Source organism: Pseudophryne corroboree, chromosome 5 (assembly GCF_028390025.1).
Source record: "Pseudophryne corroboree isolate aPseCor3 chromosome 5, aPseCor3.hap2, whole genome shotgun sequence".
NCBI lineage: Eukaryota > Metazoa > Chordata > Amphibia > Anura > Myobatrachidae > Pseudophryne > Pseudophryne corroboree.
In genome coordinates this window covers 563008314-563031226 of record NC_086448.1, presented here as the reverse complement: position 1 = coordinate 563031226, position 22913 = coordinate 563008314, and the positions used below count along the sequence as shown (strand labels likewise).

The 22913-nt window shown below is 43.7% G+C and overlaps 1 protein-coding gene across 1 annotated transcript in view; it reads right to left on the bottom strand.

Annotated features, from left to right (window-relative positions):
* The window catches only part of SCGN (secretagogin, EF-hand calcium binding protein), a 200683-nt gene extending 181064 nt beyond the window's left edge, over positions 1-19619 (bottom strand). The window contains exons 1-2 of the mRNA XM_063924967.1: positions 19460-19619; positions 18623-18690 (exon numbers count right to left, since the gene is read on the bottom strand). Coding sequence (XP_063781037.1) covers positions 18623-18690; positions 19460-19529 — 138 coding nt within the window. The 5' untranslated portion in view covers positions 19530-19619. The remainder of the gene's footprint in view (positions 1-18622; positions 18691-19459) is intronic.
* Between the last annotated feature and the right edge of the window lie 3294 nt (positions 19620-22913).

Sequence of the window (22913 nt, the reverse complement as noted above, 5' to 3'; positions counted from 1 at the left end):
CCAATCCAGCAATATGCCGGGTTGGTGAGCACTGTGGGAAAGGGGGCTTAGCACGGGTCACAGCCGGGTAGCACCCGTGTCAGGATCCAGGCTGCGACCCATGCTCAGGTGGAAAAGGGGTATTACTAAGCAGTACACGCAGTCTGTGAAATCACAAGTCTCACAGAGGGAAGGATTAGTGGTGGTGGAGGCTGCCTATTAAAGCAATGGGGGGGCTCATAAAGATAAGACTCTCATATTTGAAAAGCATCAGCGCTCACCGCTCATCGCCCACCCATACACACTGGCCGAGTTTCAGCTCAAAGTAGCTCAAAATGCCAAAAGTGAGCTACTTTGAGCTCAAAATCGCCCAGTGTGTATGGGCCTTTAGATGTTCTGAAGGATACTAGGATAAGATTAAAATATCATCAAAGTACAGTAAATTACAACAAAGTTAACAAGAATGTAACCTGTCATTCAGGGCCGGTTCTAGGGCTTTTTGCATCCCGGGCGGGAAAGAGGGGTGTGGCTTCATACAGGGCGCGTGGTCAGTTACGCCCCCTGTACAGTAGTAGCACCGCTGAAATGCTGTGCGGTGCGCGATGACGTCATCGCGCACCGCACAGTAAAGGTCCTCTCCACTAAGGGAAACTAGACGCTACGCGTCTAGTTCCCTTTGCAGCGTGCAGCGGCAGTGGGACACAGCAGGCAGCGGGGGGGCACAGCAGTAGCAGATCTTGCCATGGTGCGGCACCCTCCGGATGGTGCCGGCGCCCTCCGGATGGTGCCGGCGCCCTCCGGAGGGCGGCGCCCCGGACAAAAGTCCTGCTTGCCCATGGCAAGATCCGCTACTGCTGTCATTAACAAAGAAATGGAAAATTACAGGTGTATTTGTATTTGATAAGCCAAATGGCGTAACAAGATAATCAAAATTTCCATGTCTATATTTTACCCAGCCATGTCCCTATTTTCATGCAACCAGACCAACATTATGATAGATTGTGACCTGCTTGAAGTCTTTTGGGTGTTATGTGTGAGCTATAAATAATGCACTCTGTATAAGGCACTTACTTGATGTCCCTTGGCAGCAGATTTTTCTAGCTCCAAAACATTTACCTTTCCAAACCCAGCTCAGGTACAAACAACATTTATTGATATTGGAACCCAAACTGCTAGTGGGAGCTTAAGTATAGGAATACCAGTCCTGCAGTTCCGCTGCCCCATTCTAAGCCGAAAAATGCATCCTCATATAATTAGCTTCAATACTGCATGCAGCGCAAGTGAGCCGAGCAGTGTAGCATAGTGACCTTTTCTTTACATTTTAGTTTTATTCACATCACAGACACAACGAAACATAACTCAATCTGTACAAAAGATGCCGGACTGCGACTTTAATAGCACAGGAATTTAGTTTTTAAATATATATATATATATAAAGAGAGAGAGAGAGAGAGAGAGAGAGAGAGACAGCTGAAGCACGATGGAACTTGGAGTGAAAAAAATCATTGCCCTTCATATGTACCAAGCATTGATAAAGGTGGACAAGTGAGCCAGTGGAGAAGTTGCCCATGGTAACCAATCAGCTGCTCTGTTTACTTTTAAAGTATGCAAATTATAAATGTTATGTCAATGCTGATTGGTTGCCATGGGCAACTTCTCCACTTTTATCACTGCTTAGTACATCTCCCCCTCAGACTCATTTGCACACAGACATACAAGTGATGAATATTAAATTAACAGTGCAGTCTCACAAAGTGATTTTGTCACATCTGATTGTTATATTTGTGCAACTAAGACACACATTCAAAGGAAACAGTCTCTGGACCTGGTGCAACCGAGAAGGGCTGTTTGGCGTGACTACACATCTGTATATTGCTTTTCCTGATATCTGGGCCTGATTGTATGTATAGTATTTACAATATGGGGAAAATCATGCAAGAGCCTGCAGGAAACGTGTTCAGAGTTAATCCAGCTGTATTTAGCAGCCCTTTAGACAGTTATACTGTATTGTCAGGTGATAATATCCTTCAAGCTGTAAGGCATGGAGATGTAAAAAAGCAGCAGGTCTACAATGTCATAGTCTATTCACAAAATGTATTAGGGCCCAGTCAGTAGAGATGAGCGGGTTCGGTTTCTCTGAATCCGAACCCGCCAGAACTTCATGGTTTTTTTCACGGGTCCGAGCGACTCGGATCTTCCCGCCTTGCTCGGTTAACCCGAGCGCGCCCGAACGTCATCATGACGCTGTCGGATTCTCGCGAGGCTCGGATTCTATCGCAAGACTCGGATTCTATATAAGGAGCCGCGCGTCGCCGCCATTTTCACACGTGCATTGAGATTGATAGGGAGAGGACGTGGCTGGCGTCCTCTCCGTTTAGAATAGATTAGAGAGACACTTGATTTACTAATTTTGGGGAGCATTAGGAGTACTCAGTACAGTGCAGAGTTTTGCTGATAGTGACCAGTGACCACCAGTTTTATTTATAATCCGTTCTCTGCCTGAAAAAAGCGATACACAGCACACAGTGACTCAGTCACATACCATATCTGTGTGCACTGCTCAGGCTCAGGCCAGTGTGCTGCATCATCTATTATCTATATATAAATAATATTATATATATCTGTCTGACTGCTCAGCTCACACAGCTTATAGTTGTGGGGGAGACTGGGGAGCACTACTGCAGTGCCAGTTATAGGTTATAGCAGGAGCCAGGAGTACATAATATATTATATAGTGAGTGACCACCAGACACACAGTGCAGTTTATTTAATATATCCGTTCTCTGCCTGAAAAAAGCGATACACACGGTGACTCAGTCAGTCACATACCATATCTGTGTGCACTGCTCAGGCTCAGGCCAGTGTGCTGCATCATCTATATATATTATATATCTGTCTGACTGCTCAGCTCACACAGCTTATAATTGTGGGGGAGACTGGGGAGCACTACTGCAGTGCCAGTTATAGGTTATAGCAGGAGCCAGGAGTACATAATATTATATTAAAATTAAACAGTGCACACTTTTGCTGCAGGAGTGCCACTGCCAGTGTGACTAGTGACCAGTGACCTGACCACCAGTATATATAATATTAGTAGTATACTATCTCTTTATCAACCAGTCTATATTAGCAGCAGACACAGTACAGTGCGGTAGTTCACGGCTGTGGCTACCTCTGTGTCGGCACTCGGCAGCCCGTCCATAATTGTATATACCACCTAACCGTGGTTTTTTTTTCTTTCTTTATACATACATACTAGTTACGAGTATACTATCTCTTTATCAACCAGTCTATATATTAGCAGCAGACACAGTACAGTGCGGTAGTTCACGGCTGTGGCTACCTCTGTGTCGGCACTCGGCAGCCCGTCCATAATTGTATATACCACCTAACCGTGGTTTTTTTTTCTTTCTTTATACATACATACTAGTTACGAGTATACTATCTCTTTATCAACCAGTCTATATATTAGCAGCAGACACAGTACAGTGCGGTAGTTCACGGCTGTGGCTACCTCTGTGTCGGCACTCGGCAGCCCGTCCATAATTGTATATACCACCTAACCGTGTTTTTTTTTTCTTTCTTTATACATACATACTAGTTACGAGTATACTATCTCTTTATCAACCAGTCTATATATTAGCAGCAGACACAGTACAGTGCGGTAGTTCACGGCTGTGGCTACCTCTGTGTCGGCACTCGGCAGCCCGTCCATAATTGTATATACCACCTAACCGTGGTTTTTTTTTCTTTCTTTATACATACATACTAGTTACGAGTATACTATCTCTTTATCAACCAGTCTATATTAGCAGCAGACACAGTACAGTGCGGTAGTTCACGGCTGTTGCTACCTCTGTGTCGGCACTCGGCAGCCCGTCCATAATTGTATATACCACCTAACCGTGGTTTTTTTTTCTTTCTTTATACATACATACTAGTTATGAGTATACTATCTCTTTATCAACCAGTCTATATATTAGCAGCAGACACAGTACAGTGCGGTAGTTCACGGCTGTGGCTACCTCTGTGTCGGCACTCGGCAGCCCGTCCATAATTGTATATACCACCTAACCGTGGTTTTTTTTTCTTTCTTTATACATACATACTAGTTACGAGTATACTATCTCTTTATCAACCAGTCTATATATTAGCAGCAGACACAGTACAGTGCGGTAGTTCACGGCTGTGGCTACCTCTGTGTCGGCACTCGGCAGCCCGTCCATAATTGTATACTAGTATCCAATCCATCCATCTCCATTGTTTACCTGAGGTGCCTTTTAGTTGTGCCTATTAAAATATGGAGAACAAAAATGTTGAGGTTCCAAAATTAGGGAAAGATCAAGATCCACTTCCACCTCGTGCTGAAGCTGCTGCCACTAGTCATGGCCGAGACGATGAAATGCCAGCAACGTCGTCTGCCAAGGCCGATGCCCAATGTCATAGTACAGAGCATGTCAAATCCAAAACACCAAATATCAGTAAAAAAAGGACTCCAAAACCTAAAATAAAATTGTCGGAGGAGAAGCGTAAACTTGCCAATATGCCATTTACCACACGGAGTGGCAAGGAACGGCTGAGGCCCTGGCCTATGTTCATGGCTAGTGGTTCAGCTTCACATGAGGATGGAAGCACTCAGCCTCTCGCTAGAAAAATGAAAAGACTCAAGCTGGCAAAAGCAGCACAGCAAAGAACTGTGCATTCTTCGAAATCCCAAATCCACAAGGAGAGTCCAATTGTGTCGGTTGCGATGCCTGACCTTCCCAACACTGGACGTGAAGAGCATGCACCTTCCACCATTTGCACGCCCCCTGCAAGTGCTGGAAGGAGCACCTGCAGTCCAGTTCCTGATAGTCAGATTGAAGATGTCAGTGTTGAAGTACACCAGGATGAGGAGGATATGGGTGTTGCTGGCGCTGGGGAGGAAATTGACCAGGAGGATTCTGATGGTGAGGTGGTTTGTTTAAGTCAGGCACCCGGGGAGACACCTGTTGTCCGTGGGAGGAATATGGCCGTTGACATGCCAGGTGAAAATACCAAAAAAATCAGCTCTTCGGTGTGGAGGTATTTCACCAGAAATGCGGACAACAGGTGTCAAGCCGTGTGTTCCCTTTGTCAAGCTGTAATAAGTAGGGGTAAGGACGTTAACCACCTCGGAACATCCTCCCTTATACGTCACCTGCAGCGCATTCATAATAAGTCAGTGACAAGTTCAAAAACTTTGGGTGACAGCGGAAGCAGTCCACTGACCAGTAAATCCCTTCCTCTTGTAACCAAGCTCACGCAAACCACCCCACCAACTCCCTCAGTGTCAATTTCCTCCTTCCCCAGGAATGCCAATAGTCCTGCAGGCCATGTCACTGGCAATTCTGACGAGTCCTCTCCTGCCTGGGATTCCTCCGATGCATCCTTGCGTGTAACGCCTACTGCTGCTGGCGCTGCTGTTATTGCCGCTGGGAGTCGATGGTCATCCCAGAGGGGAAGTCGTAAGCCCACTTGTACTACTTCCAGTAAGCAATTGACTGTTCAACAGTCCTTTGCGAGGAAGATGAAATATCACAGCAGTCATCCTACTGCAAAGCGGATAACTGAGTCCTTGACAACTATGTTGGTGTTAGACGTGCGTCCGGTATCCGCCGTTAGTTCACAGGGAACTAGACAATTTATTGAGGCAGTGTGCCCCCGTTACCAAATACCATCTAGGTTCCACTTCTCTAGGCAGGCGATACCGAGAATGTACACGGACGTCAGAAAAAGACTCACCAGTGTCCTAAAAAATGCAGTTGTACCCAATGTCCACTTAACCACGGACATGTGGACAAGTGGAGCAAGGCAGGGTCAGGACTATATGACTGTGACAGCCCACTGGGTAGATGTATGGACTCCCGCCGCAAGAACAGCAGCGGCGGCACCAGTAGCAGCATCTCGCAAACGCCAACTCTTTCCTAGGCAGGCTACGCTTTGTATCACCGCTTTCCAGAATACGCACACAGCTGAAAACCTCTTACGGCAACTGAGGAAGATCATCGCGGAATGGCTTACCCCAATTGGACTCTCCTGTGGATTTGTGGCATCGGACAACGCCAGCAATATTGTGTGTGCATTAAATATGGGCAAATTCCAGCACGTCCCATGTTTTGCACATACCTTGAATTTGGTGGTGCAGAATTTTTTAAAAAACGACAGGGGCGTGCAAGAGATGCTGTCGGTGGCCAGAAAAATTGCGGGACACTTTCGGCGTACAGGCACCACGTACAGAAGACTGGAGCACCACCAAAAACTACTGAACCTGCCCTGCCATCATCTGAAGCAAGAAGTGGTAACGAGGTGGAATTCAACCCTCTATATGCTTCAGAGGTTGGAGGAGCAGCAAAAGGCCATTCAAGCCTATACAATTGAGCACGATATAGTAGGTGGAATGCACCTGTCTCAAGTGCAGTGGAGAATGATTTCAACGTTGTGCAAGGTTCTGATGCCCTTTGAACTTGCCACACGTGAAGTCAGTTCAGACACTGCCAGCCTGAGTCAGGTCATTCCCCTCATCAGGCTTTTGCAGAAGATGCTGGAGGCATTGAAGAAGGAGCTAAAAGGGAGCGATTCCGCTAGGCATGTGGGACTTGTGGATGCAGCCCTTAATTCGCTTAACAAGGATTCACGGGTGGTCAATCTGTTGAAATCAGAGCACTACATTTTGGCCACCGTGCTCGATCCTAGATTTAAAGCCTACCTTGGATCTCTCTTTCCGGCAGACACAGGTCTGCTGGGGTTGAAAGACCTGCTGGTGACAAAATTGTCAAGTCAAGCGGAACGCGACCTGTCAACATCTCCTCCTTCACATTCTCCCGCAACTGGGGGTGCGAGGAAAAGGCTCAGAATTCCGAGCCCACCCGCTGGCGGTGATGCAGGGCAGTCTGGAGCGACTGCTGATGCTGACATCTGGTCCGGACTGAAGGACCTGACAACGATTACGGACATGTCGTCTACTGTCACTGCATATGATTCTCTCAACATTGATAGAATGGTGGAGGATTATATGAGTGACCGCATCCAAGTAGGCACGTCACACAGTCCGTACTTATACTGGCAGGAAAAAGAGGCAATTTGGAGGCCCTTGCACAAACTGGCTTTATTCTACCTAAGTTGCCCTCCCACAAGTGTGTACTCCGAAAGAGTGTTTAGTGCCGCCGCTCACCTTGTCAGCAATCGGCGTACGAGGTTACATCCAGAAAATGTGGAGAAGATGATGTTCATTAAAATGAATTATAATCAATTCCTCCGCGGAGACATTGACCAGCAGCAATTGCCTCCACAAAGTACACAGGGAGCTGAGATGGTGGATTCCAGTGGGGACGAATTGATAATCTGTGAGGAGGGGGATGTACACGGTGATATATCGGAGGGTGAAGATGAGGTGGACATCTTGCCTCTGTAGAGCCAGTTTGTGCAAGGAGAGATTAATTGCTTCTTTTTTGGGGGGGGTCCAAACCAACCCGTCATATCAGTCACAGTCGTGTGGCAGACCCTGTCACTGAAATGATGGGTTGGTTAAAGTGTGCATGTCCTGTTTTGTTTATACAACATAAGGGTGGGTGGGAGGGCCCAAGGACAATTCCATCTTGCACCTCTTTTTTCTTTTCTTTTTCTTTGCATCATGTGCTGATTGGGGAGGGTTTTTTGGAAGGGACATCCTGCGTGACACTGCAGTGCCACTCCTAGATGGGCCCGGTGTTTGTGTCGGCCACTAGGGTCGCTAATCTTACTCACACAGTCAGCTACCTCATTGCGCCTCTTTTTTTCTTTGCGTCATGTGCTGTTTGGGGAGGGTTTTTTGGAAGGGACATCCTGCGTGACACTGCAGTGCCACTCCTAGATGGGCCCGGTGTTTGTGTCGGCCACTAGGGTCGCTAATCTTACTCACACAGCTACCTCATTGCGCCTCTTTTTTTCTTTGCGTCATGTGCTGTTTGGGGAGGGTTTTTTGGAAGGGACATCCTGCGTGACACTGCAGTGCCACTCCTAGATGGGCCCGGTGTTTGTGTCGGCCACTAGGGTCGCTAATCTTACTCACACAGCTACCTCATTGCGCCTCTTTTTTTCTTTGCGTCATGTGCTGTTTGGGGAGGGTTTTTTGGAAGGGCCATCCTGCGTGACACTGCAGTGCCACTCCTAGATGGGCCCGGTGTTTGTGTCGGCCACTAGGGTCGCTAATCTTACTCACACAGCTACCTCATTGCGCCTCTTTTTTTCTTTGCGTCATGTGCTGTTTGGGGAGGGTTTTTTGGAAGGGACATCCTGCGTGACACTGCAGTGCCACTCCTAGATGGGCCCGGTGTTTGTGTCGGCCACTAGGGTCGCTTATCTTACTCACACAGCGACCTCGGTGCAAATTTTAGGACTAAAAATAATATTGTGAGGTGTGAGGTATTCAGAATAGACTGAAAATGAGTGTAAATTATGGTTTTTGAGGTTAATAATACTTTGGGATCAAAATGACCCCCAAATTCTATGATTTAAGCTGTTTTTTAGTGTTTTTTGAAAAAAACACCCGAATCCAAAACACACCCGAATCCGACAAAAAAAATTCGGTGAGGTTTTGCCAAAACGCGTTCGAACCCAAAACACGGCCGCGGAACCGAACCCAAAACCAAAACACAAAACCCGAAAAATTTCAGGCGCTCATCTCTACCAGTCAGGTAGAATGAGTTTATCATGGATTAATTATTAACATGGAAAAAAGTATCACACATCTTCATTCCTAATCTGATTGACATCCGGCCATCACACAAGGAAGATTTTTGCCTTAAGGGTATACAATTTTCTTTTCTGCTGTTTTTTCTTTACAGCCATCAACATTCTGCCTTTTTATCATGTTCAACTTATAAAACCCTACCCATTAACTTATACTATAATGCATACCATACACTGCAGCCCCCCCCCCCCTCTCTCTCTCTCTCTCTCTCTCTCTCTCTCTCTCTCTCGTTTATTGTTAGCTATAATAATAACCTAACAATAAACAATATTCATTTGCAGAAACATGACCTTCAGTATATTAGTCTAAACAATAAGACACAGAAATAGCTGGCATTGTTTTCACTTTATTATTCGTTGAGTGTCCAGTAAAACATAGAACTATAGTATACTCTGTATACTCTGTACCTAGTGTTCTCAATGACATAACCTATCACCCATCAGTGTTTCCAGGCAACAGGTTATTGTGAAAAATATCAGAAAGCCGCTTTTGTTGGCCGAAACATGCTATATATTTTTGCACACAGGTATGACAATGGGACTACTGTATTTAGTGATAAAAAAGTGAAAATGATGAAATGTTTCTTGCTATCAGAATAAGTATTTTTTTTAATCTTGTGAACAAACCAGATTAACCATAAATAATTGTTTATGGTCCATTAAGATCATCTTAGATCCATTCATTTTTTTTTTAAACCAAAGTATTGTTTTTGGATTGGAATAATAAATGATGACAGTACTGTATGTTATTGGTGTCATTTAAATGCTCAGTCAGATAATGTGTGGTGTTTGCAATGGTCTCCAGTGTACACTGACATCATGGAACTGTTGCCAGTGGTTCCCTTATATCAGCTATGAAATTATATATGCAGTACTTCTGATAAAGTGGGTTGATGTACATGTGAATATGTCAAGCTTTAATTTTAATGTATCTTTTATTCTAAGGCTTCAATGCCACGGTGCCTGATTAACAGGAAACAAGGGTTTGCCACAATAGCATATACTGTATGTGTTGCTATGGCATCATGTTTTCTAAATGTAATTCTTCTTTTTACCTCTAGTTCATCTGTGCACCCGCATTTTCTGCAGGCGCCCTGCAGAAAATGCAAATGCCTGTCAATAAGGTAGAGGCGTTCGCGAGGCGTGGTGGGTGGCAACGCTCCGTTTCCTAGGTGGAGACGGAGCGTTGCGGGGGTGGTGACTGTGCAACGGAGGCATGGTGATGCGAATGGGGGGCATGGTGAGGGCGTGATTGGGGTGGCTGCATGACGTCACATGCAGCCGCTGTGATCACAAAAATGGTGACGGGCAGGCGGCTACCCTATTTTTAGCAATCACGCTACTTAGCAGAATTTGCAATCCTTACTGAATCGGGACCATTGTTAGTACACAGATTGCCTATGTTTACAGTAAATGTACAGGATGATAAGACACCATGGGGGTCATTCCGACCCAATCGCTCGCTGCAGTTTGTCACAGGCAGTCGTCGGTGCCCAGCGATCGCCTCTGAGACAGAGGCGGTCGCTGGGCAGAAGGGGGCTGAACGGCGGCATTAAGCCGCCGTTTAGTAGGTGCGGTTTAGTAGGTGCGGGCACGGCCGGCAACAGAAATCTTGGGGCCCGGTACAGTAATATCTCTGCCCCCCCCCCCCCCCCGGCCTTGGTCCGCCGCTAGCAACACCTAGAACATCAGCCGCTACAACCACAACCAGACCTCCGACCATCCTCCCCTCTCCCCGACCATCGGCTTCCGCTGCCACTTATAGAGGTTCACCTGTCAACTGCACATACAGATACATCAATACACATGTTCTTATACATATAAAAATACACCAATACACAGAGATACACCAATATACATATACACACAGAGATACACCAATATACATATACACATAGAGATACACCATTACACATACAGATACACCACTATACATATATCTACATATACATACAAATTCACATGTACAAGTGTAGTGTTTGATATGTCTTCATCTGGGACAAATCGCACATTGTCAATTTTGTATACTGCACTAGCTTTGTATTAGAATAGGAGTTACTGGCAAGTACAGGCTACTGTACTGCTGTAGTCAGGGAGCAGGACAGATGGGAGAGCTGCTGGAAGCTGTATTGGGCCTTCTGCTGCTGCTACCACCATCCAGAACCTCAGCTGCTGCAACAACAACCTACCCCACTTCCCCTCCGCGGGAGCAGCTCATCTTCTATTCTTCAGGTCACTGGCTGCAGCCTGCACGCCTTCATCATTCTAGTCGGCTCCTCTCTCTGAGGCTGAGCGTGTAGCCGCCACTCTGTCTGTCTCCTCCTCTTGCTCCCCGCTCTGTTTTGTGCAGCGCTGCCTGTGCCTGCGTGTGATGTGTCACACATCACATGCAGGCAGCGCTGCACAAAACAGAACGGTGAGCAAGAGGAGGAGACAGACAGAGTGGCACCCGGCAGCTGTCCGGAATCCAATCGCTGACTGTTTGCCGGGCCAGGAAGTAAAAATTTATTAATCAAAGAGCCGCAGGGCCGGTAAATCCACTACTTATGCACCAATACTATCAGCCGCACTGTAACAGCCCGCAGCCATGCTTACTGCCCAGAACCTTGGGGCCCCTCACAATGCTGGGGCCCGGTACGGGTGTCCCCTTTGACCCCCCCTGTCGCCGGGCCTGGGTGCGGGGGCGGCACTGACATGCGGGGCGGACTAGCCCTGTGCTGGGCGTCCTCCCGCATGTCTGAGTTTACGATCGTAGCTGTGATAAATTTAGCACAGCTACGATCAACTCGTAATGACCCCCTATGTGTGATTCTTCAGGTGACATGTAATAGGATGTGATTTTTAGACTTTTAAGACTTTTAGTCAAAAAACTACCGAAATCGCCTGTTTTGAGTAATTCGCAAATGTAATAGGATGTGAATTGCACACTAATTCACATTTTTCCCAGAGAAAATCGCACATTTTCACCTGTCGTTTTTATTTTGCACTTAAAATCGCATCCAGATGTTTTCCCATTCAAAAGTATACAAATCGCAAAGGTAATAGTATGTGATTTTAGAAATCACACTTAAAAATTTACTAAAAACCGCACACAAAACAGAGCAGGTAGAGCTAGGCGATTTGGAGTACTTCCACCATCCCAAAAAAAAAAGGGTTACCTTTTGCACAGGTGATCCACTTTCATCAGAAACACCCATACAAATACCCCTACATCATACAGGGCACCTGTGAGAGATTGAGCAATGGAGTTTTTGCAGTCAGGAGTTGAGCTGTGTGTATGTGATATTGCACATTTGGAGGAGCTGCGCAGGAGAAGGGCGCAGGCTGCGCACCAGATCCAGGTCCCCAGTCCTCTTAGTGCTTCACGTAGGTACCATGCGAGGGTGTCCTGGATTCCTTCTCAGATCACGAGGTGGTGGAGATGTTTCGGCTGAACTGCACAAACCTCTTGAGCTTATATGAGCAGGTGAGACATGATTTGGAGCCATATGGCTCTGCCAACTATGCAGTTTCTGGGCTGCAAAAATGAATGTGTACCCTGCACTTTTTAGCAACAGGCACCACTCAGTCTGTGGGCTCTTGGTCGCTGGGGGTTACACAAGCCACTTTCTCAAGGCATTTCACTCAAGTGTTATATGCCTTGAAGAAGCTTTCACTTGAAGAAGATATCACATTCCCAAGTTCTGAGTCCGAGTGGCAGGACCTGAAGGGGGCATTCTATCGGCTCTCAGCATTTCCTAATGTGTGGGGGCCATAGACTGCACCCACATTGGGATTCGGGCACCACACGTGAGGGGGTATGTCTTTGTCAATCAACGTGGGCATCACTCCCTCAATGTGCAGGTGGTGTGTGACACTAACCTTAGAATTCTCAGTGTAGTCGCAGGTTACCCAGGGTCTTGCCATGATGCCTATATCCTGCGTCACTCATCCCTTTGGGAACGCTTCCAGCAGTACACCATGCCTGAGTGATGGCCACTTGGTAGGTACATTCAAGTTATCTTTTAATGTGTTTCATAATATGTCCTTTAAAAAGTACTGTTTTACTGCCTAACAATGCAGCATGACCCATAATGGTGTGCTTATTTGGTCAGTAACACACTTATTTGTGCCATTATGTCAACTTACATTACTCTAATGAGTGTGCTTATGTGTAGTAATAACTGACTGTTAGGGTCTGGTAATTAACTATACCTTAGTGTGTAACAAATACCTGAAAACAACTGTAATTAATCATTCACAACCACAACTTATGTTTTGCAGGGGATTCAGGGTATGGGTGTATACCGTGGCTCATGACACCTCTGCGTAATCCACAAGGCCCTTCACAGCACCAATACAACGATGCACACATTGCTACCAGCAATGTTGTGGAAAGCACTTTTGGGGTGCTGAAAAGTAGTTTCTGGTGTTTGGACTGGTCATCAGGTACACTACTTTATCAACCACCCAAAGTAGTGATGCTCGTCCAGGCTTGCTGCATTCTGGTTGGTCAGAACAGCGCACATTACCGGGTCATAATATTGCGTTAAATCGCATGACATCACATGTTTCAGTCCCGAATTTGCATCCTATTACATTTGCGATTTCATCAAAAAATTTACGATTTCAAAACATGCGATAGGGGGCGATTTCGGAATCTTACTAAAAATCTCATCCTATTACATGTCACCCCTTGTTTCTCTTTAGTCCATACCATATCTACAATATTGTGTTATGTTCATTGGCTTGAGTTTTATGATGCACTTTTAGGGGTAAAACCATCCTGCCCAAAATTATTGAATATGTTTACCATTAATAAAATGTTGATATATTTTAATAGTATTTTTTTAAATGTACCTTTCATTGTACAGTATATTAGTCTCACCCACTGTGAAATACAATGAAAGCTTCTCCCTCCTACTGTTTCCTCATTGTTGGCTAAATAAATATGGCTGTCAATTATCTGGTGGGAGTATTTAACCCGAAAGTATAGGGAAGCTAACTGAATGGAGCATTTCAATCAACAGGTACAGCTGGGCAGCACCTGCATCATATTCTTCATACTGGGGATGAGTCTGAGGTGCACACAAGTGGATCTTGCAGAAAACATCTTCTGCACATGACAGTATCAGGTATCCACACACAGACAGAGATAGCTAATGCATATGGATTGATCTGTCCATTGACAAACCACACTTTGTGTGAAATGAGCATTATGGGCGGTAACTGGACAGGGAGCTTGTGATTACACTGAACTCTGTTTCTAGGTAGTGTCAAGGGAGTGTCATAGGCATGTAAGCCTACTTCCTTGCTCCATCATGGGGCGTCTGTTTTAACTGAATTGTTTGCACCCACATTGGGGCTGCTGTAAACCCCAATATTAATGGCTGGGGCTGCGGAGGCAAGAGCAGTGGGTGGGATAGGCTTTGACATGCAGTCGCATGGATTTTCAGTATTAAAGGTGGATTCTTGCATTAGAATAAACGAGTTAGTAGGCAGCCATAGGCGAAAGATGCCGCATGTGTTGCCGACTCAGAATCAAGCCCATTATGTGGCGAGCTACAGTAATTACTAGGCAATGTAAGTAGGGGAAGGATTTATTGCACATTTATTTGTAAATATACTGTAACAGTTACAGATGTGTGCTCATATCCATTGGCTTCAGTCGTGCCAAATAGACCCTCTAAGCACACCAGGTCCCAGGCGACTCGGATGTGCTGACAAGTATGATCTTTTCATTTCAAATTGTGCAACTTATTCACATACATAAAACAACTGGAAGTGACAAAACTACTCTGCTGGATTACACTGATCAACTTGAGGTGCAACATTTGTATGTCTGTGTGTGAATAAGTCTGTAAGAAGGGCTGAGCAGCCGCGGCTTTCTCTAATGCCAAGTTCAGTTGTACTTCATCTGTGACACTGTACAAGTTTAAAACTAATTCCTGACAGTGTACGTCACAGCCCAGTGTCTCTAGTACACTTTGAGTGATGTTTTGCTACATCTACTGTAGAATGCGGATAAGACACAAAATGTTAAAGAAAAAGTCATGCCAGGCATCTCATGCTATATAGCATATTAAGGTCACATGTATGAGGACACATCTGCATTTACAAACCAAAACAATTGCAGACATGCAGCACATGAGCTGTTTTATATTCTTTTCATGTTTTGAAAAACTCTGCAAATGGACAAAATGTGTTCCCATACTGGCGAGCTGTGTTACGGAGTTATAGTCATTCAGACCTGCATAGTTAACCTGCAGGGGCTCTGATCGGAATTATAGTCATTCAGAACCGCCTAATTAACATGCAGGGGTTCTGATCAGATTTATAGCCATTCAGAACTGCATAGTTAACATGCAGGGGCTCTGATCTGAAATTATTTGCCGTCTAGGAGGACTATGGTCCTAATTCATGTTTGGATGGAACTGCACAGCCACTTCCATTCTGTGTCATTAAAATTCTAATGCAGCAGGGTGTGACTGTAGGAGATAGAAGCTGAAGCCTACTCAGGCTGGCATTCGCATCTGGACACCCAAGTCCAGTAAATCTGCATCTGACGATGCAGACACTGGACCCGTCATGCCTTCAAAACAAGGACAACACGCCCTCACTTTAAAGAACGCCCCCCGAATGCTGCAGTATGTCAATTATGCTTTGGCTGACAGAGGGCTGCAAGCGGTTACACAAGATCCATTCTGCACATGTTTAGAATAGGTATTGCACCTGCACAGGCCCTCAATCTTTGTATTTGTACTTAACCAACGGGCTTGCATACAAATATGAATTATGCCCAATGTTTTATTAAAACTAGGTTTAAGATGGCCATCATCCTTCTGAGAATTTAATTACCATCCTACTTTTGGGATTCAGTGTTGATTAATGGAGACTGCGGACTTTCAGCTGCTGAATCTAGGTGCACCATTAAAAGCTAGGAAGCCTAAGGGATTTTGGGGACTCAGAATGTCCTAAAGGGCAGTGCCGTAACTAGGTGTGTGCCGATGGTGCCTTGCCCACAGCGCACATGCACTGAAGCGCACCATTGGCAGCACTCAACGCCCCCTCACCCCCCCCCCCCCCCGGCATGGTCCCAGCCACTGTACTCACTACTATAGAGTCCAGCGCTGCCACCTGTCTTCCGCCACCACCGCACCGCCTCTGTAGGACTTTCAGCGCCGCATTCTCCCCCCGCACTTCTGCAGCGCCCGCCTGTCTCCCTCCTCCCTCCGGAGCCGCTGCCTCTGAAGGGTCGCTGAGTGCCCGGCTCCGAGTCCCGCTGGCACCTGCCTCCCACTGCCGCCGCCTCTGCAGGGGTCGTGGGAGTGCTGCAGCCAGCTCCCGGGTCTCTGCCTCTCTGCAGCCTGCCTTGATACCTAGCCTGCCGAATAACCACAGCAGATGGATGCCGGATCGCAGTTCACAGGTGAGTGTGTGTGTGTCTCTCTCTCCCCCTCTACCCCCCCCCCTCTTTCTCTCTCTCTCCCTCCCATAAAAGGTGGACTGCCTTCCATAATGTGTAATAAAAAATAAAAAAAATGGGGACTGCCATAATTTGTCTGCCGTAATGTGTTTTTTGTTTGTTTTTTAAGTGGGGACTGCCTGCCATTATGTGTAAATAGGTGGACTGCCTGCCATAATGTTTTTTTTTTTTTTTTAAATGGGGACTGCCTTCCATAATGTTTAAATAGGGTTACTGCCTGCCATAATGTTTAAAAAAAATGGGGACTGCCTGCCAGGATGTGTAAATAGGGGGACTGCCTGCCATATTTTTTTTTTAAAGGGGACTGCCTGCTGTAATGTGTAAAAAGGGAAACTCTGCCTTTTTAATGTGTAAAAAAAAGGGGGGGGGACTCTGCCTGCCGTAATGTGTAAAATGGAGCTATGCCTGACGTAATGAGTAAAAGTGAGCTGTGCCTGCCGTAATGAGTAAAAGTGAGCTGTGCCTGACATAATGAGTAATTGTGAACTCTACCTGCCTAATGTGTAAAAGTGAGCTCTGCCTGGCCGTAATGTGTAAAAGGGGGCTCTGACTGCCATAATATATAAAAGGGAGCTCTGTGGCCACGCCCCTTCCCCATGAAAGTGCACCCCCTCTGGCGCACACTGGCCCTTATTTGTATATGGGGGGGAAGGCGCAGATGCTGTTTCTTGCACACAGTGCTAAAATGTCTAGGTATGGCACTGCTAAAGGGCATAGAATTTTTGAGAGCATGTTATTAATCAGTTGGTAAATCAGAATATTTTTAATCAATCAATCAATCAATCAATCAATCAGTAGTTTGATCATTGTGAAACTTATTTTAGAGTACTTGTCATTACACAGATTTTATTGATTATGTTTATATTTATACATTCGTCTGTTGTAAAATTAAAATTGTTATTAATGTTATACATTGTGCTTTATAATGTATTTTATTGTTTTTCTTGATACTTAATTGTTCTTATGATATTTCTTAAACATACGGTACTTCAGTTGCAAATAGTGCCATTTTAGTTGTGCTTTAAGTCTCCTAACTGAGATGTTTCGAACACAAATGAGCCGCTGCCTCCAAAATGTTTAAATTAAGTTCATGCTTGTGATAGCAACCAGTAATTTCAGGCTAATGTTTTGGACTTTTTTCTGAAGCACAAGCCTGCAACATGTTGTCTACGTGAACATTTGAATGTATAATTTGGTTAAAATTCCTATCCATGTGTCTGTAAATGACCAACTTGGACTGTATGGTTTTGCATCTTTGTATGTGGCTTTTATTAATTGGTTTTTAATGATCTAAGACAAATGGGTGTTTTTATACAAATTCATCCTGTACCTTACTGAAAGGTGACCTGCATATGGAAATAAACTACATATATACAGCATGCTAGATCAAACATAAATAAGACCTCTATAAATAAACATTGCATATTTACATTGTGTAATATTAACATATATTGTTTTTTCAGGACCATCATGGTACAGTATGTGTGTATTTTTGGAGAATTCATAGACTACAGAAGAACATGTCTTTCAAATGAATTCAATTCAAAGAACGCTAAGGGGTCTATTCAATTGATCTGACAAGTCGGAAAAACTGCTTTTTTCTGACTTTTTTTTTAGGTCAAATCTGGATTCGACCTATTCAAGTAATTTGCCATTCTTCTGACTTGCCGGAATACATGTGGATCGATGGATTAGCAGCGGATCCACATATATTGTTGAATTTGCGGGCATTTCCGACAGGTTTTTGGCCCGTTTTTGACAATGCCGATCCGACTTTTAAAAAAAGTCGAATCAGCCTTGTCAGAAACAGGCTAAATCTGTCAGAAATGCCGGAAATTGAATAGTGCAGTGTGGGATCCTCTCCATCAGAGAGGATCCGACACCAATTGAATAGACCCCAAGGGGTAAATTTACTAAAGGTTCTAAAAAAGAAAAGTGATGATGTTGCCCATAGCAGCTATTCAGATTCTGTCTATCATTTCTCTATTGCATCCTAGAAAATGATAGCCAGAATCACCACTTTTCATTTTTAGAACCTTTAGTAAATTTACCCTGAAGTATACACACTCAGCATTGTACAATTTAGAACTAGTTGATAATATATATATATATATATATATATATATACACAGTACAGGATAAATAGATAGATAGCTGTATATAGATATCATAACTGCGTTCATGTGTCTTCAGCAGTGCCAAACAAATATTGTATTGGACATATGAAGCTACGTGTATATATATATATATATATATATACACATATATTATATCAATATATATATATACACGTATATTTTTTATATATATATATATATATATATATCAAATACAGCTATCATAGATATTTTACCAAATATGGGTTTTACACACATATATATATATATATTAAATGAAATAAATTGTAATAGAAAACATGTAGTTACTTACTGTGCCCAGTTTCTTAAGTAGATGGCAAAAGAAGTCATCAAGTTCTTTTCCCTCAATGTAACCATTGTCTACATGCAAAGAAAATGTATGTTTGGTTTGGTTAGCAACCAGGGGTTAAAAATTAATCTCACCTATGATGGTGTTAATAATTTATCCCTTTCAATAACTGCATGCTCCAAAAGAGAAAATACACACACACACACACACACACACACACACACACACACACACACACACACACACACACACACACTCTCTGAATAATGTATGTCCAACTTATTTACTATATAGATTATATGATGGCATTCTGCCTAAAATATAGACTTGCTCAAGTAGAAAACGTCAATAATTCTGGGTTATACTACTGTAGGTCTTGTGTTCAGTAATATTTCCGAGTTTCCTAAATCTCTTCCTCAATAAAGTATAAAACCAATTTCCTCGTAAATGGAACACATGTAATATAATCTGTTTAGTGATGTTATGTCCTTAAATGACTTACATTAGTTTGTACAAATGAGTTTAATTAATTTTCCGGAGGATTCTTGCCCGACAAATACCAAGTACAGTACAACAGTATTGTATTAAAATACAGTAAAGTACAAATTGGTGACTGTGTCGCATAGGTTTAAAATTGTGTGTCAAAAGTGTACTTTCTTCTACTAAATTAGATTTAATGTGTATGTCTATTTAGACATAAAGTTTTATTTTTCCTGATACCATGCATTTAAAACCACTCTGCGGGTCATCCTCTCACCATCTATTCTATTTAGACATAAAGTTTTATTTTTCCTGATACCATGCATTTAAAACCACTGTGCAGGTCAGTCATTCTCTCACCATCAGAATCAAAGCGCAGCCAAATTTCCAGGAACTCCGCAGCATCCAGCTTTAGAAAGGAGCTGTCCATGGTGCTGAAGCAGATTCAGTGCTGAAAGAACCAGCAAGTGTGAGCCAGAAGCGCAGCTGAACCTTCTCTTTCCACTCCAGCCTTGCGCTCTATTTATAGTTCCTCGTTATCTCCTCCCATAAAACACTTGTTGCTCTGCTTACAGGAGGCAGGCTTGCAGCTGAAGCAGGGATCTATCGCATCTGCTAAAGAGTAAAGTCCAGCGAGCCTTATCAGGATCATAGTGTAGGCTAGATGCTCTGCGTCACTGTCATATGTCTAACATCACAGATTGTTGAGTTGCATGTACAAGTACAGCAGGTAAAGTGTGTCTGCTCTCAGCAGAGCAGATATGTACAGTACACAAATAGTACTTTGACTCTCTCCAAAACAGACTTTTAGCAACAAATGCCAATGCTACAGATGTGTAGGTGTTATGCCTTGTAGTAGCATTATTATTATTATTATTATTATTATTATTATTATTATTATTATTATTCTTTAGAAATAAAGTTACTGCTGAAAAGGAGTCTCTATACATGGTATAAACAGTAAATGTGTTATGACTTGCAGATTTCAGTAAGATATTTTGTAAAAACACTTTTTATATTTATATTATAATGCTTGTGTAACTGTGACTGTGAAGTGACCTTTTCTATGCAGTAAATAGAAAAAAAACATATAGAGTATCTTGGTAGTTGCTTTTTTATGTGCCATTTTGATCTGTTTTATTCCTCTTTACAAGTGGCAGTCTGTTCCCAAAGTGAACAGACTGCCAAGGACAGGTAAGGGACACTTTCAGCTAATAGTAGTTTGAGAGGAAAGTGGATTCCTAGCATTGCTGTTCTGTGGAATGAAAACTATAATTAAAATATGTCCAATAAAAATTTTTTTATAAAAGTATTTTTATCATTAAAACTTAATATTCGAAGATAGAGGAAATAAATCCGTATACACAAGAAACACTATAAAACAAGTTACACAATAAACATAAAGTAAATATAGCATTAATAGGTGCTGTCAATTAAAGGAGAGTGGCGAAAAGGATGGACTGGAAAAAAAAGAAGCAGAGGGTATTTTTGAATGGGATCAGTATGAGATTCTGGCGGTCGGGATCCCGGCGGTCAGAAGACCGATGCTGTGAGCCCGACAGGCGGCAGGCGCAGCGTGTCCCCTCGTGGGCTCGCTGCGCTCGCTACGCTTCCGGCCCGCCACAGGGTTCTATTCCCCTTCGGGTGGTGGCGTGAACCTCCACCCAAGAGGGGTAACCAGCCTATACCCTTTTGCACACTTAGTATTTTATTGGAATAAATACAGTAAATGGCTGGTAGCGTCGTAGTAAAAAACCAAAGGAGACAAATCATTTTATCATAAAATTATTTGTTTAATTACCATGACCAGTGCTTTTCTAGGCTTATGCTAATAAGCTTAATTGTTAAATAAAGTCTCAGTGCAGTATTGCATCTTATACCATTTGACTGCCACCTGATCACTATACAGTGCATCCGGAAAGTATTCACAGCACTTCACTTTTTCCACATTTTATGTTACAGACTTATTCCAAAATGGAATAAATTAATTTTTTCCCTAAAAATTCTACACACAATACCAATAATGACAACATGAAAAAAGTTTTTTTTTGTGATTTTTGCTAATTTATTAAAAATAAAAAACTAAGAAATCACATGTACATAAGTATTCACAGCCTTTACTCAATACGTTGTTAATTTACCTTTGGCAGCAATTACAGCCTTAAGTCTTTTTGAATATGATGCCACAAGCTTGGCACACCTACAGTATCTTTGGGCAGTTTCACCTATTCCTCTTTGCAGCACCTCTCAAGCTCCATCAGGTTGGATGGGAAGCGTTGGTGCACAGCCATTTTCAGATTTCTCCAGAGATGTTCAATCTTATTCAAGTCTGGGCTCATGTTGGACCACTCAAGGGAATTCACAGAGTTGTCCTGAAGCCACTCCCTTGGCTGTGTGCTTAGGGTCGTTGTCCTGCTGAAAGATGAACCATTGCCCCAGTCTGAGGTCAAGAGCACTCTGGAGCAAGTTTTCATCCAGGATGTCTGTGTACATTGCTGCATTCATCTTTCCCTCTATCCTGACTAGTTTCCCAGTTCCTGCCACTGAAAAACATCCCCACAGCATGATGTTGCCACCTCCATGCTTCACTGTAGGGATGGTATTGGCCTGGTGATGAGCGGTGCCTGGTTTCCTCCAAATATGACAAATGGCATTTACGCAAAAGAGTTCAATCTTTGTCTCACCAGAGTCCTTCAGGTGCATTTTGGCAAACTCCAGGTGGGCTGTCATGTGCTTTTTACTGAGGAGTGGTTTCCGTCTGGCCACTTTACCACACAGGCCTGGTTGGTGGATTGCTGCAGAGATGGTTGTCCTTCTGGAAGGTTCTCCTCTCTCCACAGAGGAATACTGTAGCTCTGACAGAATGACATTGGGTTCTTGGTCACCTCTCTGACTATGGCCCTTCTCCCCTGATCGCTCAGTTTAGACGGCCGGTCAGCTTTAGGAAGAGTCCTAGTGGTTCTGAACTTCTTCCATTTATGGATGATGGAGGCCACTGTGCTTATTGGGACCTTCAAAGCAGCAGATATTTTTCTGTACCCTTCCCAGATGTGTGCCTTGAGACAATCCTCTCTCAGAGGTCTACAGACAATTCCTTTGACTTCATGCTTGGTTTGTGCTCAGACATGCACTGTCAAGTGTGGGACCTTATATAGGCAGGTGTGTGCCTTTCCAAATCATGTCCAATTAACTGAATTTACCACAGGTGGACTTGGATTAAGCTGTAGAAACATCTTAAGGATGATCAGTGGAAACAGGATGCACCTGAGCTCAATTTTGAGCTTCATGGCAAAGGCTGTGAATACTTATATAAATGTGATTTCTTAGTCTTTTATTTTTTGAATTGAGTCATTTTTATTGAATTTTGCAATAGTATTAATAAAATAACATACCAGGCAAAGAAAACAACAAATATAACAGGTCAAGGCGATAACTGTTAAATGCTAGTAGGTGTCAGCAATTGACAATAGTCAATGACACAGTCATCAACACAAAAGAATCGTTATGATATATCAGTTATGCCTATTAATTAAAATACAACCTTTCAAAATAGAACCAGAGAAAGAGACAGTAGAGAGAGGGGGGAAAAAAGGGGGGGGGGGGGGGGTTGCATCGACTGATCAGAAAGAGAAAACAAGAAGAGGAAAGAGGCTTTATTATTCTACATTCTACCTTAGCAGACAGCCATAATTGTTGATACATCACTAGATTGGGTCCATAACCGGTGAACTGTTCCCCCAAGCTGGTGGCCTTGCGTACCTAGACTCGAGCCAACGACTCTATATATTATTAAATTTAGGTTCTGCTGCTCGAA